Source organism: Schistocerca gregaria, chromosome 2 (genome assembly GCF_023897955.1).
Source record: "Schistocerca gregaria isolate iqSchGreg1 chromosome 2, iqSchGreg1.2, whole genome shotgun sequence".
Lineage (NCBI taxonomy): Eukaryota > Metazoa > Arthropoda > Insecta > Orthoptera > Acrididae > Schistocerca > Schistocerca gregaria.
The window spans coordinates 847,103,669-847,122,686 of NC_064921.1; the positions used below are offsets into that span (position 1 = coordinate 847,103,669).

The 19,018-nt window shown below is 39.3% G+C and overlaps 1 protein-coding gene across 1 annotated transcript in view; it reads right to left on the minus strand.

Annotated features, from left to right (window-relative positions):
- Positions 1-5,109: 5,109 nt before the first annotated feature.
- Positions 5,110-19,018, minus strand: part of LOC126335204 (telomere attrition and p53 response 1 protein) — a 29,994-nt gene continuing 16,085 nt past the window's right edge. Inside the window, exon 5 of the mRNA XM_049998214.1 lies at positions 5,110-7,019. Within this exon, the coding sequence (XP_049854171.1) occupies positions 6,862-7,019 (158 nt within the window). The 3' untranslated portion in view covers positions 5,110-6,861. The remainder of the gene's footprint in view (positions 7,020-19,018) is intronic.

Here is a 19,018-nt window from a genome sequence, read left to right on the forward strand (position 1 = left end):
TGCTGAAGAAGAGCAGTTAAGGCAGCAGGTGTAAGAGTTCTGTCAGGAGGGAGATAAAGACTGCAAAGTCCAGGTGGACCCTAACAGCAACAGCTTCCTATGTAGTTTGAAGAGGAATTCATGTGCTAGCAACATCCCTGAGGACCAACCTACAAATGCCACCAGAGCCCATAGGGATCAGACACGATTTCGGCCGAAAGCACGGAACCCATGAAGGGTCGGTGACTGATCATCAGTAAAATTAGATTCCTGTAGAACCACACAGGCAGCAGAGTAAAACGAAATAAGGGATTTCAACTCCAGAAAGTAACGGTAATATCCATTACAATTCCATTGGTTAATCACAGAGTGATGATTCAGAGGGAGGTGAACAGGCTAAAGCCAGTCATGCAGCCAGGTCACCATCTGTAACCGTCAAGGAGGGAGCGACATCCATGAACAGCAGGTCAGAGTCAGGTCGTGAAGGTGGGGACAGGACCTCCAGTGACAAAAGAGGCTCCTTGTCCCGAGACGTATGTTTCTTCTTCTTTTCTTTCTGAGAACGAGTAGGGCTGCACTGCAAAATGGAGCCAGCTGCAGCAAGATCTGAATCAGAAAGAAAGCAAGTGACCTGGGGGCCCACAGACCGTGGTTCTCATGTGGCAGCAGACCTTCGGCTTGAAAGGTGCCAGGAAGGGGGGGTCTCGGGATGGGTGCCCTTGACTGGCAGATGCCCAAGAAGTGGGACACTTCTCTGGCTGAGGAGGGGGAGTGGTAATCTGAGGGGAGCGTGTGGGAACCACAGGGAATGGGGGGGGGGGGGGCGGGGGGGGGAGAGGAGAGGGATTTGGGACTGTGGTAAGGAAGGGGTGAAGATTTAACTAAAGCATAGCTAGATGTCATCGACACAGGATGAAGACGTGCACAATTCTTACAAGCCTCAGTGTAGGTTAGAAGATCAAGGGACTTATACTCCTGTATCTTCTTTTCCTTCTTACAAGCTGGGCAATTGGGTGAACGTGGAGAATGACTGCCATGACAATTAACACATACAGGAGGGGGAACACAGGGATTCCCCTCATGGATGTCCACAGTCACCACAGAGAGGGGTCTGCGAACAGTGGGAAGATGTGTTCAAAACGCAAACACTTAAAAACATCTCATAGGTTGTAGGATGAACAGCTTCACGTCACTTCTATAAACCATAATCTTGACCTCCTTAGGGAGGGCATCCCCTTCAAAGGCCAGATAAAGGCACCAGTATCAATGTAATTCTCCTTTGGGCCCTTCTGAACACGCCGAACACCCCGCCATCCAAGATTGTCCCTAAGCTCTTAATCAGTTTGAAGGATGAGGTCCCTGTGAAAAATTACACCTTGAACCATATTCAATGACTGGTGGGGGAGGGGGGGGTAATGGACACAGGAATTGTGCCAAGATGGTCACGGGCACGAAGGGCCGCAGACTGGGCAGCTGAAGCGGTTTTGATCAACAACGAACCCGACCACATCTTGATCAGAACCCACTTCGCCAAACTAGTCTTCAATGTGTTCCACAAACAAATAAGGATTTGGTATTGGTGATAGTATCCCCATCAGTCCTGGTGCAAACCAGATCGTAGGGGAAAGGTTTCACCCCCAGCTGACGAGCCTGACCCTCCTCCTAGGGGGTAGTCATGGAAGGGAAGGCCGAAGGGGCAGAAGAAGCAGCACTAAAAGAATCAATTTCATTCAAAGAGACACCCTTAGAAGAACGGCCAGAGTTCTGGACCCATATGCATAGCATCTGCCCTGATGCCTCCCACTCTGATCAGGGGCTCCCACTCTGATCAGGGGCTCCCACTCTGATCAGGGGCTCCCACCCCAACTAAGGCCACCCAGCCACAGCAAGGGCCATCTGGCACAGCAGCTATTGCCAGGAGGTCAGATGCTCCAGGATGACAAGTAAACACTCCTAGGCTTGTATGAGGTGGTCACAGCTTAGGTATCAGAAGTGTGATCCCCGTGTGTTCAGGGGGCTCAACCAAAAGGGTAAATAGTGACCCTACCACACAGACTGGCTACCGTGCTGAAGGAAAAGAGGGAAAGAACTAGGAGGGCACATGCCAGTGACACTAGGTAAAGTGCTCTTCCCCAAATGGTACACACTACGGAATAGAAATTTAGTAATGGAAGTCAAACCCAAAATGGAGAACAGAGGGTGCCAAAAGGATGAGGTAATTACTCAACAAAACCAAAACACAAAGCCAACATAAGCAAGAGGATAGCAGGGCCAACATAAACAAGGATACCAAGGGAGGGAGATGAGAGGGCAGAGGGGAAGGAGCAAGAACAGGAAGCGAGAGGAAGGGAAAAGGAAGGAAGGCTGCAATAACTTGGGGCCTCGTGCTCGCCACGCATGTACTCACGAAAGGACCGTGAGTGAAGAGGAAGAAAGAGGGGTGAAGGAAAATCACTGGAGAGGTTTTACTAAACTTCTGCTGGAAGAAGCAGACACCAGCTCCAAAAGCTTGCATAAGTAAAACCTCCTTTTATGTGCATATTCGCCTCCAAACACTTTGTGAGCAGATTTTTTTATCTATCCAATTACATTATATTGTTAGTATCTGATTATTTTAATTGTTATATTGGTCAACATTTTGAATTTTGTAAATTTACACGCAATCCAATGATGCACTACTAAACTGAGTGGAGCGTGTGGCCACCAATAGGCACACAACGTCAGTTTTCAACCTTAGTGTCATCCAGCAGCCTCACAGCAATCAACATGTTAACCTATCTTGTTACGTTCCCACATTTCTTTGGAACACAAACTCATCTTCTCTGAGGTTGAGTTCTATCAGTTACCACATTCTTCTATAAAGAATTCTTGTCAGTATTTTGCAATATTGGCTTATTAAACAGAGTTCGGTAATATTCACACCTGTCACCACGTGCCTTCTTTATTATTACAGTTATTTTAGTAACCAGAATACTCATGTCTAAGACAATGAGATTCAACTTCCTGTTACATCTCATGAACAGAGGTGCTCCATAAACATGCTTGTAGGTATGTATGTTACAATCTATGGCCTCTACTTTTACCAGCCATCTCAAATGAGCAGCTTACTGTCAGTTTCTGCATGCCACATATGCAAAACTGCTATAGTCAATAACCTCTGGTTCCAATACGATATTGTACCATTTAATTGTTGATGCATGAGCAAAGGTACTGATGACTTTTGGGCTATCTCACAGGTTGAAAAAGATCTGTTGTCCCTGCAGTGATTTATCCACCATTTGGAGGATATCAAGAGCACAGCACAGATTCAAATTGCCACACCAGCTGACATTACTGGTTGAATTAATGATGTGTACATCCAACACGGAATAAAATCCTACTATGCTCGAAAGGAATGAGGTGTCTGCTGTTAACATACTATACAAGCAATGAGCCTGTAAGCAGATTGTCTGCACACATGCTGGATGTTTTCTGAAATACACATTTTCACAAAATTTGCTTTGTATACAACTAATCACTCTCTTAGCCACCTGGTTGCCTCTCATGAAAAACTCATAAATGACAGGGTTATAAAGGAATATGTCCTAAAAGCAATGATTTTACCCACTAAGTGACTTATCAATTCTCAAAATTTTGGCAAGATCCTCAAACTCCCCATAAAATTTCAATATTTCACTGTTTGAAAAATATTCACTGGTATTAATAGTGCTTTGTGTTATTAGTTTTATTCTTTTGTTTTGCAGGGGAAATATTACATTGCCAGACATAGGTGGAAAGTTAAGAAGTTTAGACAGTCACTGTGATTAAGGTTCTAGAAGAAATGTGCACTTCATTCCTTTCACCCAAGTGAATCAAACACAAGGTTGCCACAAATGGAATGTGTGGTGCCTCACACAACTCTAGCAAAAAGTGAGAGGTGCTAATGTCCTTTGAAGAAATATTAAAACATTATAATGAAGAGAGCTCCGTTTGAGTTAACCGAGATTTCAAATGGTGGTATACTATCAACTGCAGTGAGTCTTTGTACATGTAATGACGACAATATATATTACAGTTCACAAGACATGAAGGAATGCTATTTGAAGAATTAGTAGTGTTTAACTGGGCTAATAAATTTAAGGTGGAGAAGACTGGTTGCCTGGGTGGTGTACACAGCAGCGATGAAATCCAGAGTAGATTCAGCTAAGTGGGTACAAAAAGCAGGTCTGATGGCATCACAAAATATTCATGTAACTCCAGGAAAGAAAAAAATCCACCACATATGTAAGAGAGCTCTCCGAATAGAGAAATTTGGCAGTTGTGTCAATATGTTGTTTAGACCTATACCTCTTATTCAGTTTATGATTATTTTATTTATCCAGTGAAAACACACACACACACACACACACACACACACACACACACACACACACACACACACACTTTGCTACTATCATCTCCTATTCTTAGATTTTTACATAAATTACCAGAAACTGATACAGCCTCAATATTTTCCTTGCGTTCTGTTTTATGAAGAGTTGTAATGTCTACTTGTCTAACTAGACTTGTGCAATACTAGAGACAAAAAAAGGAGTACGTTAAGCATGTAACAGCAAGTTATAACCAGCTCCCAAAACTAAAAGCTGGACACTTACCTTTAAAGTTCAATGAGTACCAATTTAAAAGAATACTGGAAATAAATTGCATGATCACCATCTATAGTTTAGTTCAGAGTACTCTGTGGCTATAAAAGTATCAGAGAAACCGATAAGGATGCAAATTATCATTACCAAGTATCTTCGTTGCAGATTGAAGAATTTTATACAATTATGAAGCAGATATATATAAAAAAGCAGTTTGCTATAAAATATCTACAACAATACTAAATGTTAAAACCCACTTCACAGTATAACTGCACTTTTTAAGTGCTGTACGGTGGCTTGAAATTAAAATCTTTTGGGATGACAGGTCACTGACATGCAGTATGTGAACACACTGCAACTCAGCATGGATACAGTCATGTGTAAAGACAAACATAAGAAAAGTCATCAGGTCTCCAACTTCGTGCTCTTTTTTTGCCATTAACATTTACACCAACATAAGTAAATAAAAATTTCACAAATGGAATGGTGAAAAACTTCAAGAAATGTACCCTGTATCAAAGATTACAGCCCCAGCTACTTTATTGACAGGGGAGCAAAAATGGTGCTCTGGCAGAAACAGAAAGTGAAGTAACAATGTAATGTAGGATTCTAATAAAAAAACAAAGAAGCCACTGAAAATAACTGAAATTCCTGGATGGAATAATATTAAGAATAATGGTAAGGCAATCACTCACCTATACTCAATTATTGTGCGGTTGACAGACAACAGGAAACAGTATTCACTCGCTTTCAAAGCTCTGGCTCTTTTTCTCGTGCTTGTCCGTGCCCCCCCCCCCCCCCCCCCCCCCCACACACACACACACACACACACACACAACTTTCTATGACTGTGGGAAGACTGCAAAATACTGACATCCAGACACTTAATATATGACCACATCTGTGTCAGTTTCCGCATGACAATATACTTCCAGAAGTTCACATACAGTACCATTGGTGAGTATCTCCTTGATAATTGTGGAAACTCATAGGTGGCACAGTAATTTCACTAAGAGCACACAAAATTCTCGTATCAATCAAATAAATCACTATATGTAACAATAATCACCCATCGTCGTCGTCATCATCATCATCATCATGTATGGTATTCTTGTTTACAATCATAGACAGACTTGCTTGTAAGGCAACTTTTATTCTTCCCTGAATTGAGGCACAATCCAAATATTTTAGCATTTAATGCTATAATAGCAAGATTTATCACGGGCATGGCATGGAGCATAGCAGCTTTAGAACCTTGTCTTTACTAAACACAGTAAATTAATACCATATGTAACATTCTGATAGCACAACAATTACAATTTATGCTTTTACACATCAAGATGCTTCCAATTAATGATCTCAGATGTGCTTCTCATAACACAGCTCTAATTATACATAAGATAAAATACTTTGAGACTTCAGCGAAGAGGAAGGAGTTCTGCACCAATGGGGATTTTAAAGACAATTTGTTTTTATTAAATGTGTGAATTCAGCTTTTTTGGCAAAGAATAATAGTAACACAGAAAACAGATTATAAATATGATTTACACAACTGGTTTCCGTAGCAGAAAAATAAATAATTTATCTCTACCACAAATGTTTAAATCTTCACAACAATTCGTATTTTCATTATGATGGAAGATACTCCAATTATTGACTTTTCCAAAGACCTGAGTACACTGCTTTTAAATTAATATAATCACAGTTCAACAATGAATCACCTCAGTGTAACAAAATGTCTTCTATAAATTAATAACAGTCCCCCTAAAGTTCAAGTCTTATATTCTCAACTCCAAAAACTTGTCACCTGGAAATTTTTCACAAGCTACCTGAAACCAGCCATTGAAAAATTTCTTTCTGGACAAAGAAAGATCCCCTGAATGAACTTACAGTTGTGAATCACAGAAACAAAAGAATGTTGAGAATAATTTGTGTGTAAATTTCAACCTGAGAATATTGTACACGCCACATAAGTAAAACGGAAATAAAAATCAACCTTTTGAAGGTGATGACATATTACAGAATTCTGGCACTAGATGACTAAAGCTTCACAAACTTAACATCACAAACATATTGGCTGCACTTTTATAGTAGTAAAGCACTCCTGCTTAAAAATTTCTTACTATAATCAAAATTTTAAGTTTTGTATAAAGCAGCTTTGACGCTGCAAAGGCATACGTGCACACTTCTTTATTCTTCTGAAGTGTTCAAGAAATTGGTGTTTTTGGAGAATATCTGATACAAATACTAATACAAGTAACTATGTTAGTCTTGATCGCTTGTGTGTTGGCGAGTCCATACTTATATCAGACAAAGGAGAACTTGATGGAGCCGGTCGCTTGTGACGGGCAAATTCATTTGTTATAAATGAACCAAGATCTGATGAACGCTGCCGGCGTGATGCTGCAGTTGCTGGATCTAGAACAATAACCATGGGTAAGAATTTAGTCACACATTTCGAAGTTTTTATGATCTACAAAAGATGTGCCTCTATGAGAGACAGGATCATGGTAAAGTACTTCAAAATCAAAAGTTAACATTCGAAACTCATACAAATACACGAATGCCATTTTTCTACATACACCATCAAAAAGGACTATTTGCTACTAGTTTCAACTATTTTGTCACCACATGGGACATTTTAAAGCTCAAAGTAATACATATCATGTGCCCATACTCCGAAATTTTGTCAAATATATAGTTAATGCCGTGAAAGCCTGTACAGGTGAGTAGGAAAATCAAATCTGTAATGTAAGAATATAGACTAGCAGTGAACTGTTTGACCCAGTCACATTGATGAAATATCTATGCCCAAGACTGTTAAGCAACATGACATGGTTGTTTAGGGGGAGGGGACTGAACAGCAAGGTCAACAGACCCATCAGATTAGGGAAGGATGGGAAAGGAAGTCAGCCATGCCCTTTCAGAGGAACCATCCCAGCATTTTTCAGAAGCGATTTTAGGAAGCCACAGGAAACCTAAATCACGATGGCCAGACAAAGGTTTCAACCGTCGACCCGAGTGCACTAACCGTTCGCCACTTCACTTGGTTGTGGCTTATGGAGTATGTATGTAGATCTAGATGAAGACGAGCCTAGTATATATCACAAGTTTTATAACAGCTATTCACCACGAACTGTAGGTTTTCATGTGCAGAAGGATGGACTACAGAAATGGTCAAGTTGGTTATGTGACAGAGTACCAATATGGGCAACAGATTGAATTTTGAACAGGATAGTCTTCGTGTCAGTGTAAAATAAAAGGTAGTTTAAGGTCTGACAAGGGACATAGTTGAGAAACTCAACATCAGTGTGATAAACAACAATTCTTCTTACTGGATGACTTTCATGGTTGTGGGGTAAAGGGTAGAAAACTTTGCAGGATACTTTTTTTTATTGTACTAGCAAGGAAGGGTAGTGTTTTAAATTCCTAAACATACTGTCAAACTGCCAGTTGGTTCCTCATTTGTCATAAAATTGCTATGAAAGCCTCAATTTTCTAAACTTGCTGCTACTGTTATGTCAGATGTGGTTTAAGCAATGGGAGACCAGGTCGTGTAAATTGATAGCCGAAGGCAGGTTTTGAAAAACAAAAGTGGGTCTGAAGAACACATTGATAACAATAAATTCAGATAGCTCATTACCTACTGCAGATGCATCACACACAGGTACGAAGGCCACTGAAGACATTCACTGCCATCTCCCAAAAATGTATGTGCTCTTTTTTAGTAAAATTGTATGAACCAAGGTTTTATGGAAGTACCAGCAAGAGGCATATATACCTCTGGGAAGGATAGTCACTGAGAAGAGAAGGGCCAGATGTAGTGGATTTGGGAGTCGATGTTTAAAGGAAGAGCAGATGCTGTTCTTGGCGTGGATCAAAATCAGCAACGAATCTGAACCAGACATGTAGGTTACACTGTAAGGTGGACTGAAAGAATTCCTGTATGGGCCCATTAAAATGATCCTTATACCTATGGAAGTTCTGCAGGTTTCTTTACTCTGGCAACAAATCCAAAGGTACAGGGCGGAGGTGGCACCACCACCGCCGCCGCCGCCAGATTTAGGAACATATTTTTCACAGTGCCCGCAGTGGTCTAAGAAAACAAACACTGCTCAGCCAACACAAGCAGTATGAAGAAAAAGGTAGGTATCTAAATAAGGAATCAGTACTATAGCATAGCTTTAGGACTTGCTACTTGTACGAAGCGTGTTTTTTAAGAAAGGTCCATTTGAACGTAAGTACACAACGAAAGGTTATTTCAAAAAAAGTAAATTTTCAGAAAGTACATTGTTCACTCTAGTTTTTGACATAGTTGCCAAGTTTGTTCAAGCACGTATCATACCTCTCAACCAATTTTAAAATAACCTCTTCATAAAAACTTGCCGCCTGCTCTGATAGCCAAAAGTTCGCAGCCATTTTCCCATCGACATCACTAACGGTTGCCACTGAGGTGTTGTTCGAGGTGGAGGAATAGATGGTAATTGCTCAGCACAAGATCAGGACTGTACAGTGGGGGTCTAAAACTTGCCAGGCAAAACTGTCCAATAAATCGTGGGTCTGACCTGCAGTGTGAGGTCTTGCATTGTCATGGAGGACAATTCCCTTTGTCAGCATGCCACGTCTTTTGTTTGGGATCACTCTGCGTAACTTTCTCTGGGTTTGGCAGTATGCTTCTGCATTGATAGTGGTTCCTCGTTGCATGAAGTCGGCCAACTAAACACCGTGCGTATCCCAGAACACCGACCCCATGATTTTGCGCTGGGATGGAGTCTGTCTCGCCTTCACCTTTACAGGCGAGTGTGTGTGTGTGTGTGTGTGTGTATGTGTGTGTGTGTATGTGTGTGTGTGTGTGTGTGTGTGTGTGTCCACTCCATGCACTGTCGCTTCAATTTGGGAATGACAGACGAAACCCATGTTTCATATCCAGTTATGATCTGACTCGAGAAACTGTCACCTTCTTCATGAGAACTTCGTAACACACTCAAATCTTTGGTTTTTGTGGTCCTCTGTTGGGAGTTTAGGGGCCGAACAGGAGCACAGTTTCCTAAACTTTAGGTAATCAGAAACAATGTTGCAAAGCACTGATTTTGACACGTGAAGAAATTTGTTTGAGAGACCTGTTATTGTGAAGCACTTGTTCTCAGGAATCCTCACTTCAACTGAAGCCACCAAATCGGTCTAATCAAAGAAGTGCGACCGGAGCGATCCTCCTCATGGATGTTGTCACTGCTATCTTTGAATCTCTTATGCACTTCACTTTCACTCATAACTGTATCACCGTACACTTCGCAAATCAGTCGATGAATTTCTGCAGCAGACAGGTTCCTTGGTGATAAAAACCATATCACTGAGCAAACCTCACACGCGGCAGGCAAGCTGATAGTCAAACATTTTGAAAGCACAGAGCAGAACCGTACTGGTCAGCTACAGAGCTGAAATTTAGCACAGTTGTTCTCAAAGCATGGCGATACACAAAGCACACGCTTATTGCGATATGCACGTGAACTACTAGTGTCTACAACAAAATGGGAGTTACTTAAAGAACACACCTCGTATATAGTTAGTGATCATAATTTTTTGTAACCATTGTTTATTGTTGTTACATGGCACATTATAACAAGGTTATTAACCTCATTTTTTATTATTCTTGTAGCAGGAACACACACATTTCCACAGTTAATGAGTATTTGACCAAAACCTGTTTCCTCAATCATACTGCACACTGTAATTTTTTGACACAGCCTCACCTTGCCATATTAACCTGGACCTGCCTGTTCTATATATTCAAGGGCTGGCTGTAACCCGGTAGCAGAGTTGTAGATGCACTTTTCCTACCAGGGCTAAGGCGATCTTAGCTTTCTACAATTGTAACCTGGCTATTTCATCTGTGGTTCAGAGCAGAGCTTATGTTCTGAGGAAGCTCTTCCTGGATTTCAGTCTTTGCATGTGCACTTCAAGTTCATTTAATGGACGAGTTACTCCATGTTCCATCTTCTTCCGTTCCTTGTTCATAGCTATTGCTTTTCAAATGTAAGGTGGAGCTGTTCCTGCCAGGTAGTGAAGCCAAACACTTGGTGTAGGTTTTAAACAGCCAATTATTAAGTCTGCACACATCACTGAGGAGTCCATGTATTTTGTGCGAGTTTCCTTACAATCCACAGGACATGAACTCTGCAGTGGAACAACACAGTACCACTGCAGAAGTTCTAAATGTTTCAACTTTACTACCCCATTATGTAACAGTTCACTTTATGATAACACTGTTCCTGATGGTAACTTTCCACTTTGGTGTCTATGTACTGCTTTTACAGGGAAGTATCATAGGATTGCTATTACTTTTGACTTCCATAAATGAGGTGGCACACATGGTGGTCAGAAATCAGTGGTGGTTTGCTGATCCTGTGGTGTATGGAAAGGTGTCGTGTTTAATTACTGTAATATAAAATATGTATTAGACAAAATTTCTAGTTGGTGTGATGAATGGCAGCTAGCTCTAAATGTAGAAAAATGTAAATAAGTAGGAGAAACAAACCCTTTGTGTTCTGATACAGCATTATTAATGTCTTGCTTGACACTCACATTGTTTAAATATCTGAGCGTAATGTGAAATGGAACGAGCATGTGAGGACTGTGATAGGGAAGGTGAGTGGTCAATTCCAGTGTATTGGGTTAATTTTGGGAAAATGTGGTTCATCTGTAAAAGGAGACCACATATGGGATGCTAGTGTGACCTATTCTTGAGTACAGCTCAGTATCTGGCATTTGCACCAGCTCATATTAAAGGACGATACCAAAGGAGTTCAGAGGCAGGCTGCTAGATTTGTTAACAGGAGGTTCGAACAATAAGTAAGTATTATAGAGATGCTTCGGCAACTTAAATGGGAATCCCTGGAGGGTAGGCAACCTTCTTTTCGAGGAACTTTACGGAGAAAAATTTAGAGAACCAGCATTTGAAAACTGACTGCAGAATGATCCCACTGTCACAAATACATTTTGCATAAGGGTCACGAAGATAAGATCAAGAAATAATAGCTCATTTGGATGCGTATAGACAGTTTTTTCCCCTCACTCTATTTGTGAATAGAATAGGAAAGGATATGATTAGTAGTGGTACAGAATACCCTCCGTCACACACTGTACAGTGGCTTGCTACTTTATGTATGTAGATGTAGGTAAAAGATGTGGAGTGTCAGTCCTTGGTATTTTGGATTATCACATTCTTCCAGTTCAGCTCGTAACATGACCTCCTTTAATTTACTTTTAATTAATTAATACTTATATATGGATTGGTTCAAGACAGTTGACTGTAGCATGTTGACATTCCTTCAAAGGCATTAGCAAAGAGGGTTTCACACAGATTCAAAAACATGTGCTCTGTGGGATGAGTGATATCAAAAACATACAAGAAAACTCCTGATATTGGGTGCTATACATTAGTCATTTGTATATATACTGAACAGGATTCGGGCCAGTACATTTCCTTGACAGATCATTCTTCCATAACCTCCAGCTGTGCTGCTCTTTGAAGTCAACACAGAACCTATTATTCTGTACAAGAATGGCAATGAAGCTGGTGAGGATGAAGTCCCTGGTCAGGTTGTCAGTAGCCAACATGCTATTTGGTTGACAGTGATGTAAATGAGGTATTGAAGGCATCTACACCAGGTACGCCACACAATGTTAAGCAAGAGTTGCACTTTCAAATCTCCTGACAGTGTACCACCAGGCAAGGTTGTGATGTCTGTATGGGTGCTAGTGATTACACTGTTGAGTGTTCCAAAAGCAAAGTCCCAAGTTTTACACAGTCCAATTTTTTGACAATCCAATCTAGCCACTGTCAAAAATAACAACACAAACACCCAGACCCCGCGCAGAGAAAAATCCTCAACCTGGTCATGAATCGAACCCGGGACCCCGCAAATCCACATGACCTCACGACTGACTGACCAACGCATCCTTTTAACCAGGCACAGTGCATCTCCGGACACAACACATCACACATCGGATGATGCTACTAAACATTGCCAATATCCAGATACTTACAGAAGTGTGTCAGCATTCAAGATTATCTGAGTCTATGAAGAACATTACTATCACTGCATACACTACACCACAGACAAACCTATAGCATTAAAAGTTATGTGAAACTCGGTTACTAGTATAAATAGTATAAACGAACTTATTAGTGTGGTATTTTTTGTGCATGTATGATTTGTAGTGCCACAACTCAGTCTTTGGTTGGAAAACTATTAGTCTTTAACGAAAATAAGGAAAAGTAGTGACAAAGTACCACGGAGTACTGTGTTAGCAGCCATGGGCTGGTAGCCACAATTATGATGACATGTGGGATACAATAACAGACTATAGTGGACTATGCAGCCAAGATAGCAGAGCTCAACAATAGGGGTGCTGCACAGCCGTAACCGTGTAGCAAATGGGGCAGTCACCACACCAGGCCTAGTATCCGTTTTGGAAACATGACTAGGTGCCGGGTTTTATGGAACAAATGGACACTGGATTTTAAGGCACAGATCATACATCAACAGAATCCAGCACCAAGACGCTAGAGTAACATCCCAACAGCGAGATGACTGGATTCTACTGGCTGCAGTCAAGAACTCTAGACTGGGCTGGGCAAGAAAATATTCAGAAACTTAACATTTTTTTTTTTTTTTTTTTAACAAACAATAAGCAACCCTTCTCACCTGCTAGAACCTTCAGCATTCAGACATTCATTTTACCTATGTTAATCTTAAGGCGGTGACCAGCATTCCCTTGTAATCAAACCAGTATACGAAATAGTCAGATTGTTTGATAGAGTTTTAATATCGCAATACCTTGTTAAGGGCCGCAATTACATAAATTCTTACCTTGGGAAAGAAGAAGCCGTGATACTGATTAGAGGTTAATTACTTGTACATGTATGTAGAACTACCAAATGTTTCTCATTAAGATACCATCATTTCACAAAGACAAACTCCAGTGCATCTAATGCGAGAAGGATAAAGACTATTTAAGATTTCAGTGCTGTCAATATCTGCCACTTCAACAGAGAGACCAGATTCTTTAGCACACAGAACATAGACTCTAAACTTTTCTGCTGTAACAAAACTACTTTCGTACTATGACATCCACCAAAATATAGCTTGACAAGATGTTCTTAATTCTGTGAACCATTAGGTTCAAGTTATCAGTTTCCGTACACTTGCACAAAGAATTTATTACACCTAAATTACTCAGACAGAATATTTAATTTGCAATTAACTCAAACCAATAACATGTTAAAAGATTTAAACTTAATTAAAAATACTACACAGATTCTCTTTGTGGTAGTATAGCAGCAAAATGCTACTAAACATTATTATTCAGTGACTGATACGTGTACCAGCATTGCAGACTATTTGGTTTGATGATGAACATTACTATTACCGTATATAACTCTGTGACAGAGAAGAAAGTACAGCATTCAAAGTTATGTGCAGCTCAACTACCATGTATACATAGTATAAACAAACATATGTGTTCCCTTTTTCTACATGTCTGGTTGTATTTATTGGCCATCTCAGCTACCAACACAGCAGTGATGTTAAGTGGTCAGTTGAATCATTGCTTAGGTGACAAACGTCTCCATGCTGTATAGCTGTGTCTATTAGCATACTGAATTAATGAAACTGGTCTATACAAGCTGTCAATTCATTCTGAAATATTTTCTTCTAGAACTATAAAATCATTCTGTAAGTGTCTGAAATAACTGTTTCATGCAGTAAATAGCAAAGCCAGGTGTGGTACTTTCTGTTCTTAGGTATGTCACGGTCATACTGTTTTCCAGACACTACCACAAAAACACAAAAAACAAACTTTTGTTCCAACAATGCTTTCATTTAATCAGCAACACCTTTTGAAGCATACATGTGATATAGCAGATTCTCCAAGCCCATTGGTGTGTGTGTGTGTGTGTGTGTGTGTGTGTGTGTGTGTGTGTGTGTGTTTTACTGATGAAGGCTGCCGCTGAAAGCTTTATGCAAGTGTCTTAACTGTGCCTGTCTTCAACTTGACATGTCTTCTTCACAGGAAGTAACAATCTGTCTTGTCCTACATCTTAGATCAACTATGTTTATACGAGCAGTGGAACAAAATATAATCACGGATTAACAATACTTTTCACGAGTTGTTATGATACAATTTTATTTCTTCTCTCTTCACTTTCTTACAAGCGGTGGCCTTACTATCCTATGTCAAACAAAAGTGCTTCGTTTCTACTGGAGCAGCACTGGTGCAGTGGACTTTTCACAGCTAAATGCTGCTTACTAGTGTGGGTAAGTGCTGAATGTCTGCAAATCAACTCTACACAAAAAGTTTGAAAATTTAACTCTCTAGGAATTTTGCTGAAACCAGGCAAATTGGTACAGTTGACATATCCAGAAGAAGAAATGAGCATGCACATGTGTGTACATGTGTGTGTGTGTGTGTGTGTGTGTGTGTGTGTGTGTGTGTGTGTGTGTGTGTGTGAGAGTCCCCTAGATAAAATATTCAGACAAAGGTAATTTAACTGATGAAACTAAAAATTCAGAAAATACAAACTCACTTGAAATCACAATAGCTCACACCAATGTTAACTAACCATCACCAAACAGTCACATCCAATTGTATAAAACATTAAGGTGCCAACATTAACATGTGCTAAGAATCCTAACGGATATACAGAGTGAAACTAAACTTTCAGAACTACTGTGAAACACATTTCTACTTTGTTTTTGATATTCTGATAGGTGTAAATATGGATCAAAAGAAGGAAATGTCCTGTAAACATGGGCTCTAAAGTGCATACAAATGAGCAATGACCACTTTTTCCGTCTTTGCTATTGTGAAATCTCTCTTCCATTGAAAAAGTGCTCATAGCATTTTAGAGCCTGAGTTCCGGTTCAGCCTGTATATTATAAAGACTAAAATAATTACTCAGAAAACATGGCTGGCACAATACTTACAAAAAAAAAAAAAAAAAAAAAAAAAAAAAAAAAAAAAAAAAAAACAGTATGAGCCAATCACCCAGATATTGCAATACAATAACCTTCCTGATAATTTAGCGATCCAGTCAGATGTTTCACAAAATACTTTAAGCTGTACTGAACTCATCTCATTGTATAGTAAAATAGGGAACAGATCAGTTCGTAAACTAGCTTCTGTTGTGTTATCTGAATAAGAAACAAAGTCAGGTAAGATGGTCTTCACACTTAAATCTTTGTACAAAACAATATTAGAATGTCATTGTTATCAATGCTGATATACATTAAGGGGAGTTAGAATGGAATTTTTTCACATTTTTGGATTTTTATCTCATTATAAACTCACATGGGAAGTATTTAATTTTTTTAAATATAATCTACACTGGTTTAAACTTAAAATGTTTCATGTGCATTACTCCAAGATCAAATAAAAGCAGTAGTTCTTTTTTTACATAGAAGGCTGTGGATTGCTGTGCTATAAAGGTCATGTCCAGAAGAGGATGGCCACCAGGTTCAAGAAGTTTAAACAAAGTTTGAGAGACAAGAAACTTTCTGATGGTAAGGGATATTCCACGAAAGTTAGTACACACGATATTTGATACTTTTTATGTATTTTTTGTAAAGGCTGGACTTTTTACTGTAGGGCAACAATGGTTTGTGGCCCATTATTGCTTTCCCTCAATTTGTAGCCATTTTTATAACGCCATATTTTTCATGTGCTGAGAGTGTGAACTGAGGATGATATTTCCTCTCTGCAGCAGAGTGTGCGCTGATATGAAACTTCCTGGCAGACTGGAAACTAGGTGGTGAGGTACTGGCAGAAGTAAAGCAGAGAGGACAGCACGCGAGTCGTGCTTGGGCAGCTCAGATGGTAGAGCACTTGCCCCGCAAAAGACAAAGGTCCCGAGTTCGAGTCTCGGTCAGGCGCACAGTTTTAATCTGCCAGGAAGTTTCAGAGTGTGAATTATTGGAGATTTTAGACCTTTATTTCAGCTAATTGGCAGTTAAGAATTAGCATATAAGTATTTATATTACTGTTACATATCCTAATGTATTGCATCAATAATATAAAACAGAAGTAGTTAAATTAAAGGTTGGGTTAAATAATATCATACAACAGCATGAACTTTCATGTAACATGAGTCACTTTCATGTAATTAAGTTTTTGTACCAAAAGAGATATTAGAGATGAAGTTATCTTGTTCAGTAATTTACTTAGTGTGACTGTAACTAATATCATTACTAAAAATTTCTGAATTTCAACCAGTAGTGTAAAAACAGAAAATTAAATGTGAAACATGACTCACATAATCTGAGTCACAGTTTTACGATTTTAAGATTGGAAGAACAGCATGCTCTAGTAGCATCGGAAAGACAGTGTAGGAGGAGGAAAAAGTTAAAGAGTGAAGGAAAATATGAAGAATTTAAGAAGAGGCATCTGGAAGAAGCTTGAGAAAGCCAGCAGAAGCAGAAACAAAAGTTTCTACAGTTGAGTCAACTTTAGCAAGGACTGTTATTAGAAGAAAGAAGAGCTAAAAATAGGGAGAGAGTTAGAAAACATAGGCAACATAAAATCCAAGGTCCACAATCTAGTAATGCAATTTCATCACTGTGTAAGTTACATAGTGCTCTGGATAAAACTACGGCTTGTGAGCTGCAATTGCTTACATTAGCAAGGTACTGTCAACTATACCTGAAAATGTGAAGGTAGTTTCAATGTACTCAGATGGACCTGGCTCACAATTTAAAAACAAATATATTACTTACTGCTGCTGTACTTAAATTTCAATAATTTCATAACGTGGAAATCTATTGGAACTTATTTGCTACATTTCATGGTAAAGAAACCGTAGATGGAATTGGCGCAGTTGCAAAATGGCTAGTGGGGAATACAGCAAAAGTGAAAATTCATAATCGGTAATGCATCAACTTTCGCTCAGGTAGCTGCAAGTATCACAACTATGCAAGTTTTTCATATGTGTATTGATGAAATTCAAGGAATCAATGTAAAACTTAATCTGGCTCAAATATTTTCTTCAGCACCATCAGTACCAAATACAAAAAGCATTCACTGCTTTCACTACCAGAAAGGAGTACTACAAACATATCTGCTGTCTCCAAAGACTTTTGCTGCTGCAGATCATCATACTGAAGAAACTATAGAAAGTGTGAAAATTGGAGACTGCTACAAAGCAGAACATGACAGTAAATTCAATGCTGGAGAAGTGCAAATGGCCCATAAAATGCGATGAAATTATGAAGAAAATTAATCCACTTTATGTTGTCAATGCAAGAGGATACTTCAAGTTCTCTGACTTAATTGAATTTAAAGTTCATTTTCCCAGATGTGATGCTCTTATAATTTTTCATAGTGTTTGAAAAGTGAAGTGTTAATGTTAAGTTTATCTTATTTGGTACATGTCATATATTCATTTCTCTGCTTGTAGGAAATAAGCTTTTCCAACAAGTAGTACTAAGTAACACGAGTCGCGTAACTGAGTCACGTACCTTTTTCGGTATGTTACAATATTTCACATGATATAAATATTTTTAGAAATTGTGACTGTCATTTGAATGCCAACCTAATATGCATTTTCTGTGATAAAAACCAGATCCATACTCCTAATAGCTTGAGGACACATATTGACCTAAAATGCACATTAGGAATACAATGTCCTAAATTTGTAACGCGACTTAAAACAAAAATTACATTCTTGTTCTTTAATTTTAATGCTCTTCGCTGCTTAAATAATACTTCAAGATCTTTGCCTGAATAACACAATTTATAATAATGATTTACAAAAGAAAATATGGTTTTATGGATTGATAACATAATAAAACACCGATTTCAAAATGTAACATGAGTCACCATGGAATCTCCCATAACACCATGACAGGCAGGCTGACAGACAAAATGATTAACTAAAGCAGTGTTATGGGATGGCCATTAGACGTAATACTGAGGACTTGTTGAAAACTAAGCAGGCAGTATGGGCTACATTCTTCCACAGACTGTCGACTGATGAAAAACCAGTACACCACCTCTGCCCTCCCAGACCCGATTCACGGTGCAATTACTGTAATGCCCAGTACTCAAACAGTTCATACAGTCATAAACATTCTGTCCCAGCAGCAGTCATGGATACCATAAAACTTATTTACATAGACCTGGTCAAATCCTGAATTACTGAAGAAGCATCTGCATGGTCAGACTCAAAATCCCAATGAATCTTTCAATAATCTTATAAGGGCTCTCTTACCACACAATGTTTTTGTTAGAATAAAGACACTAAAAGTGGGGGGGGGGGCCTAATTAATGCTGTTATTGCTTTTAATGACAACATTGGCAGGGTGAAAGAGCTACAGCATATGGGAATTAATCCTGGAGCAAACTGCATCACAGACCTAAAA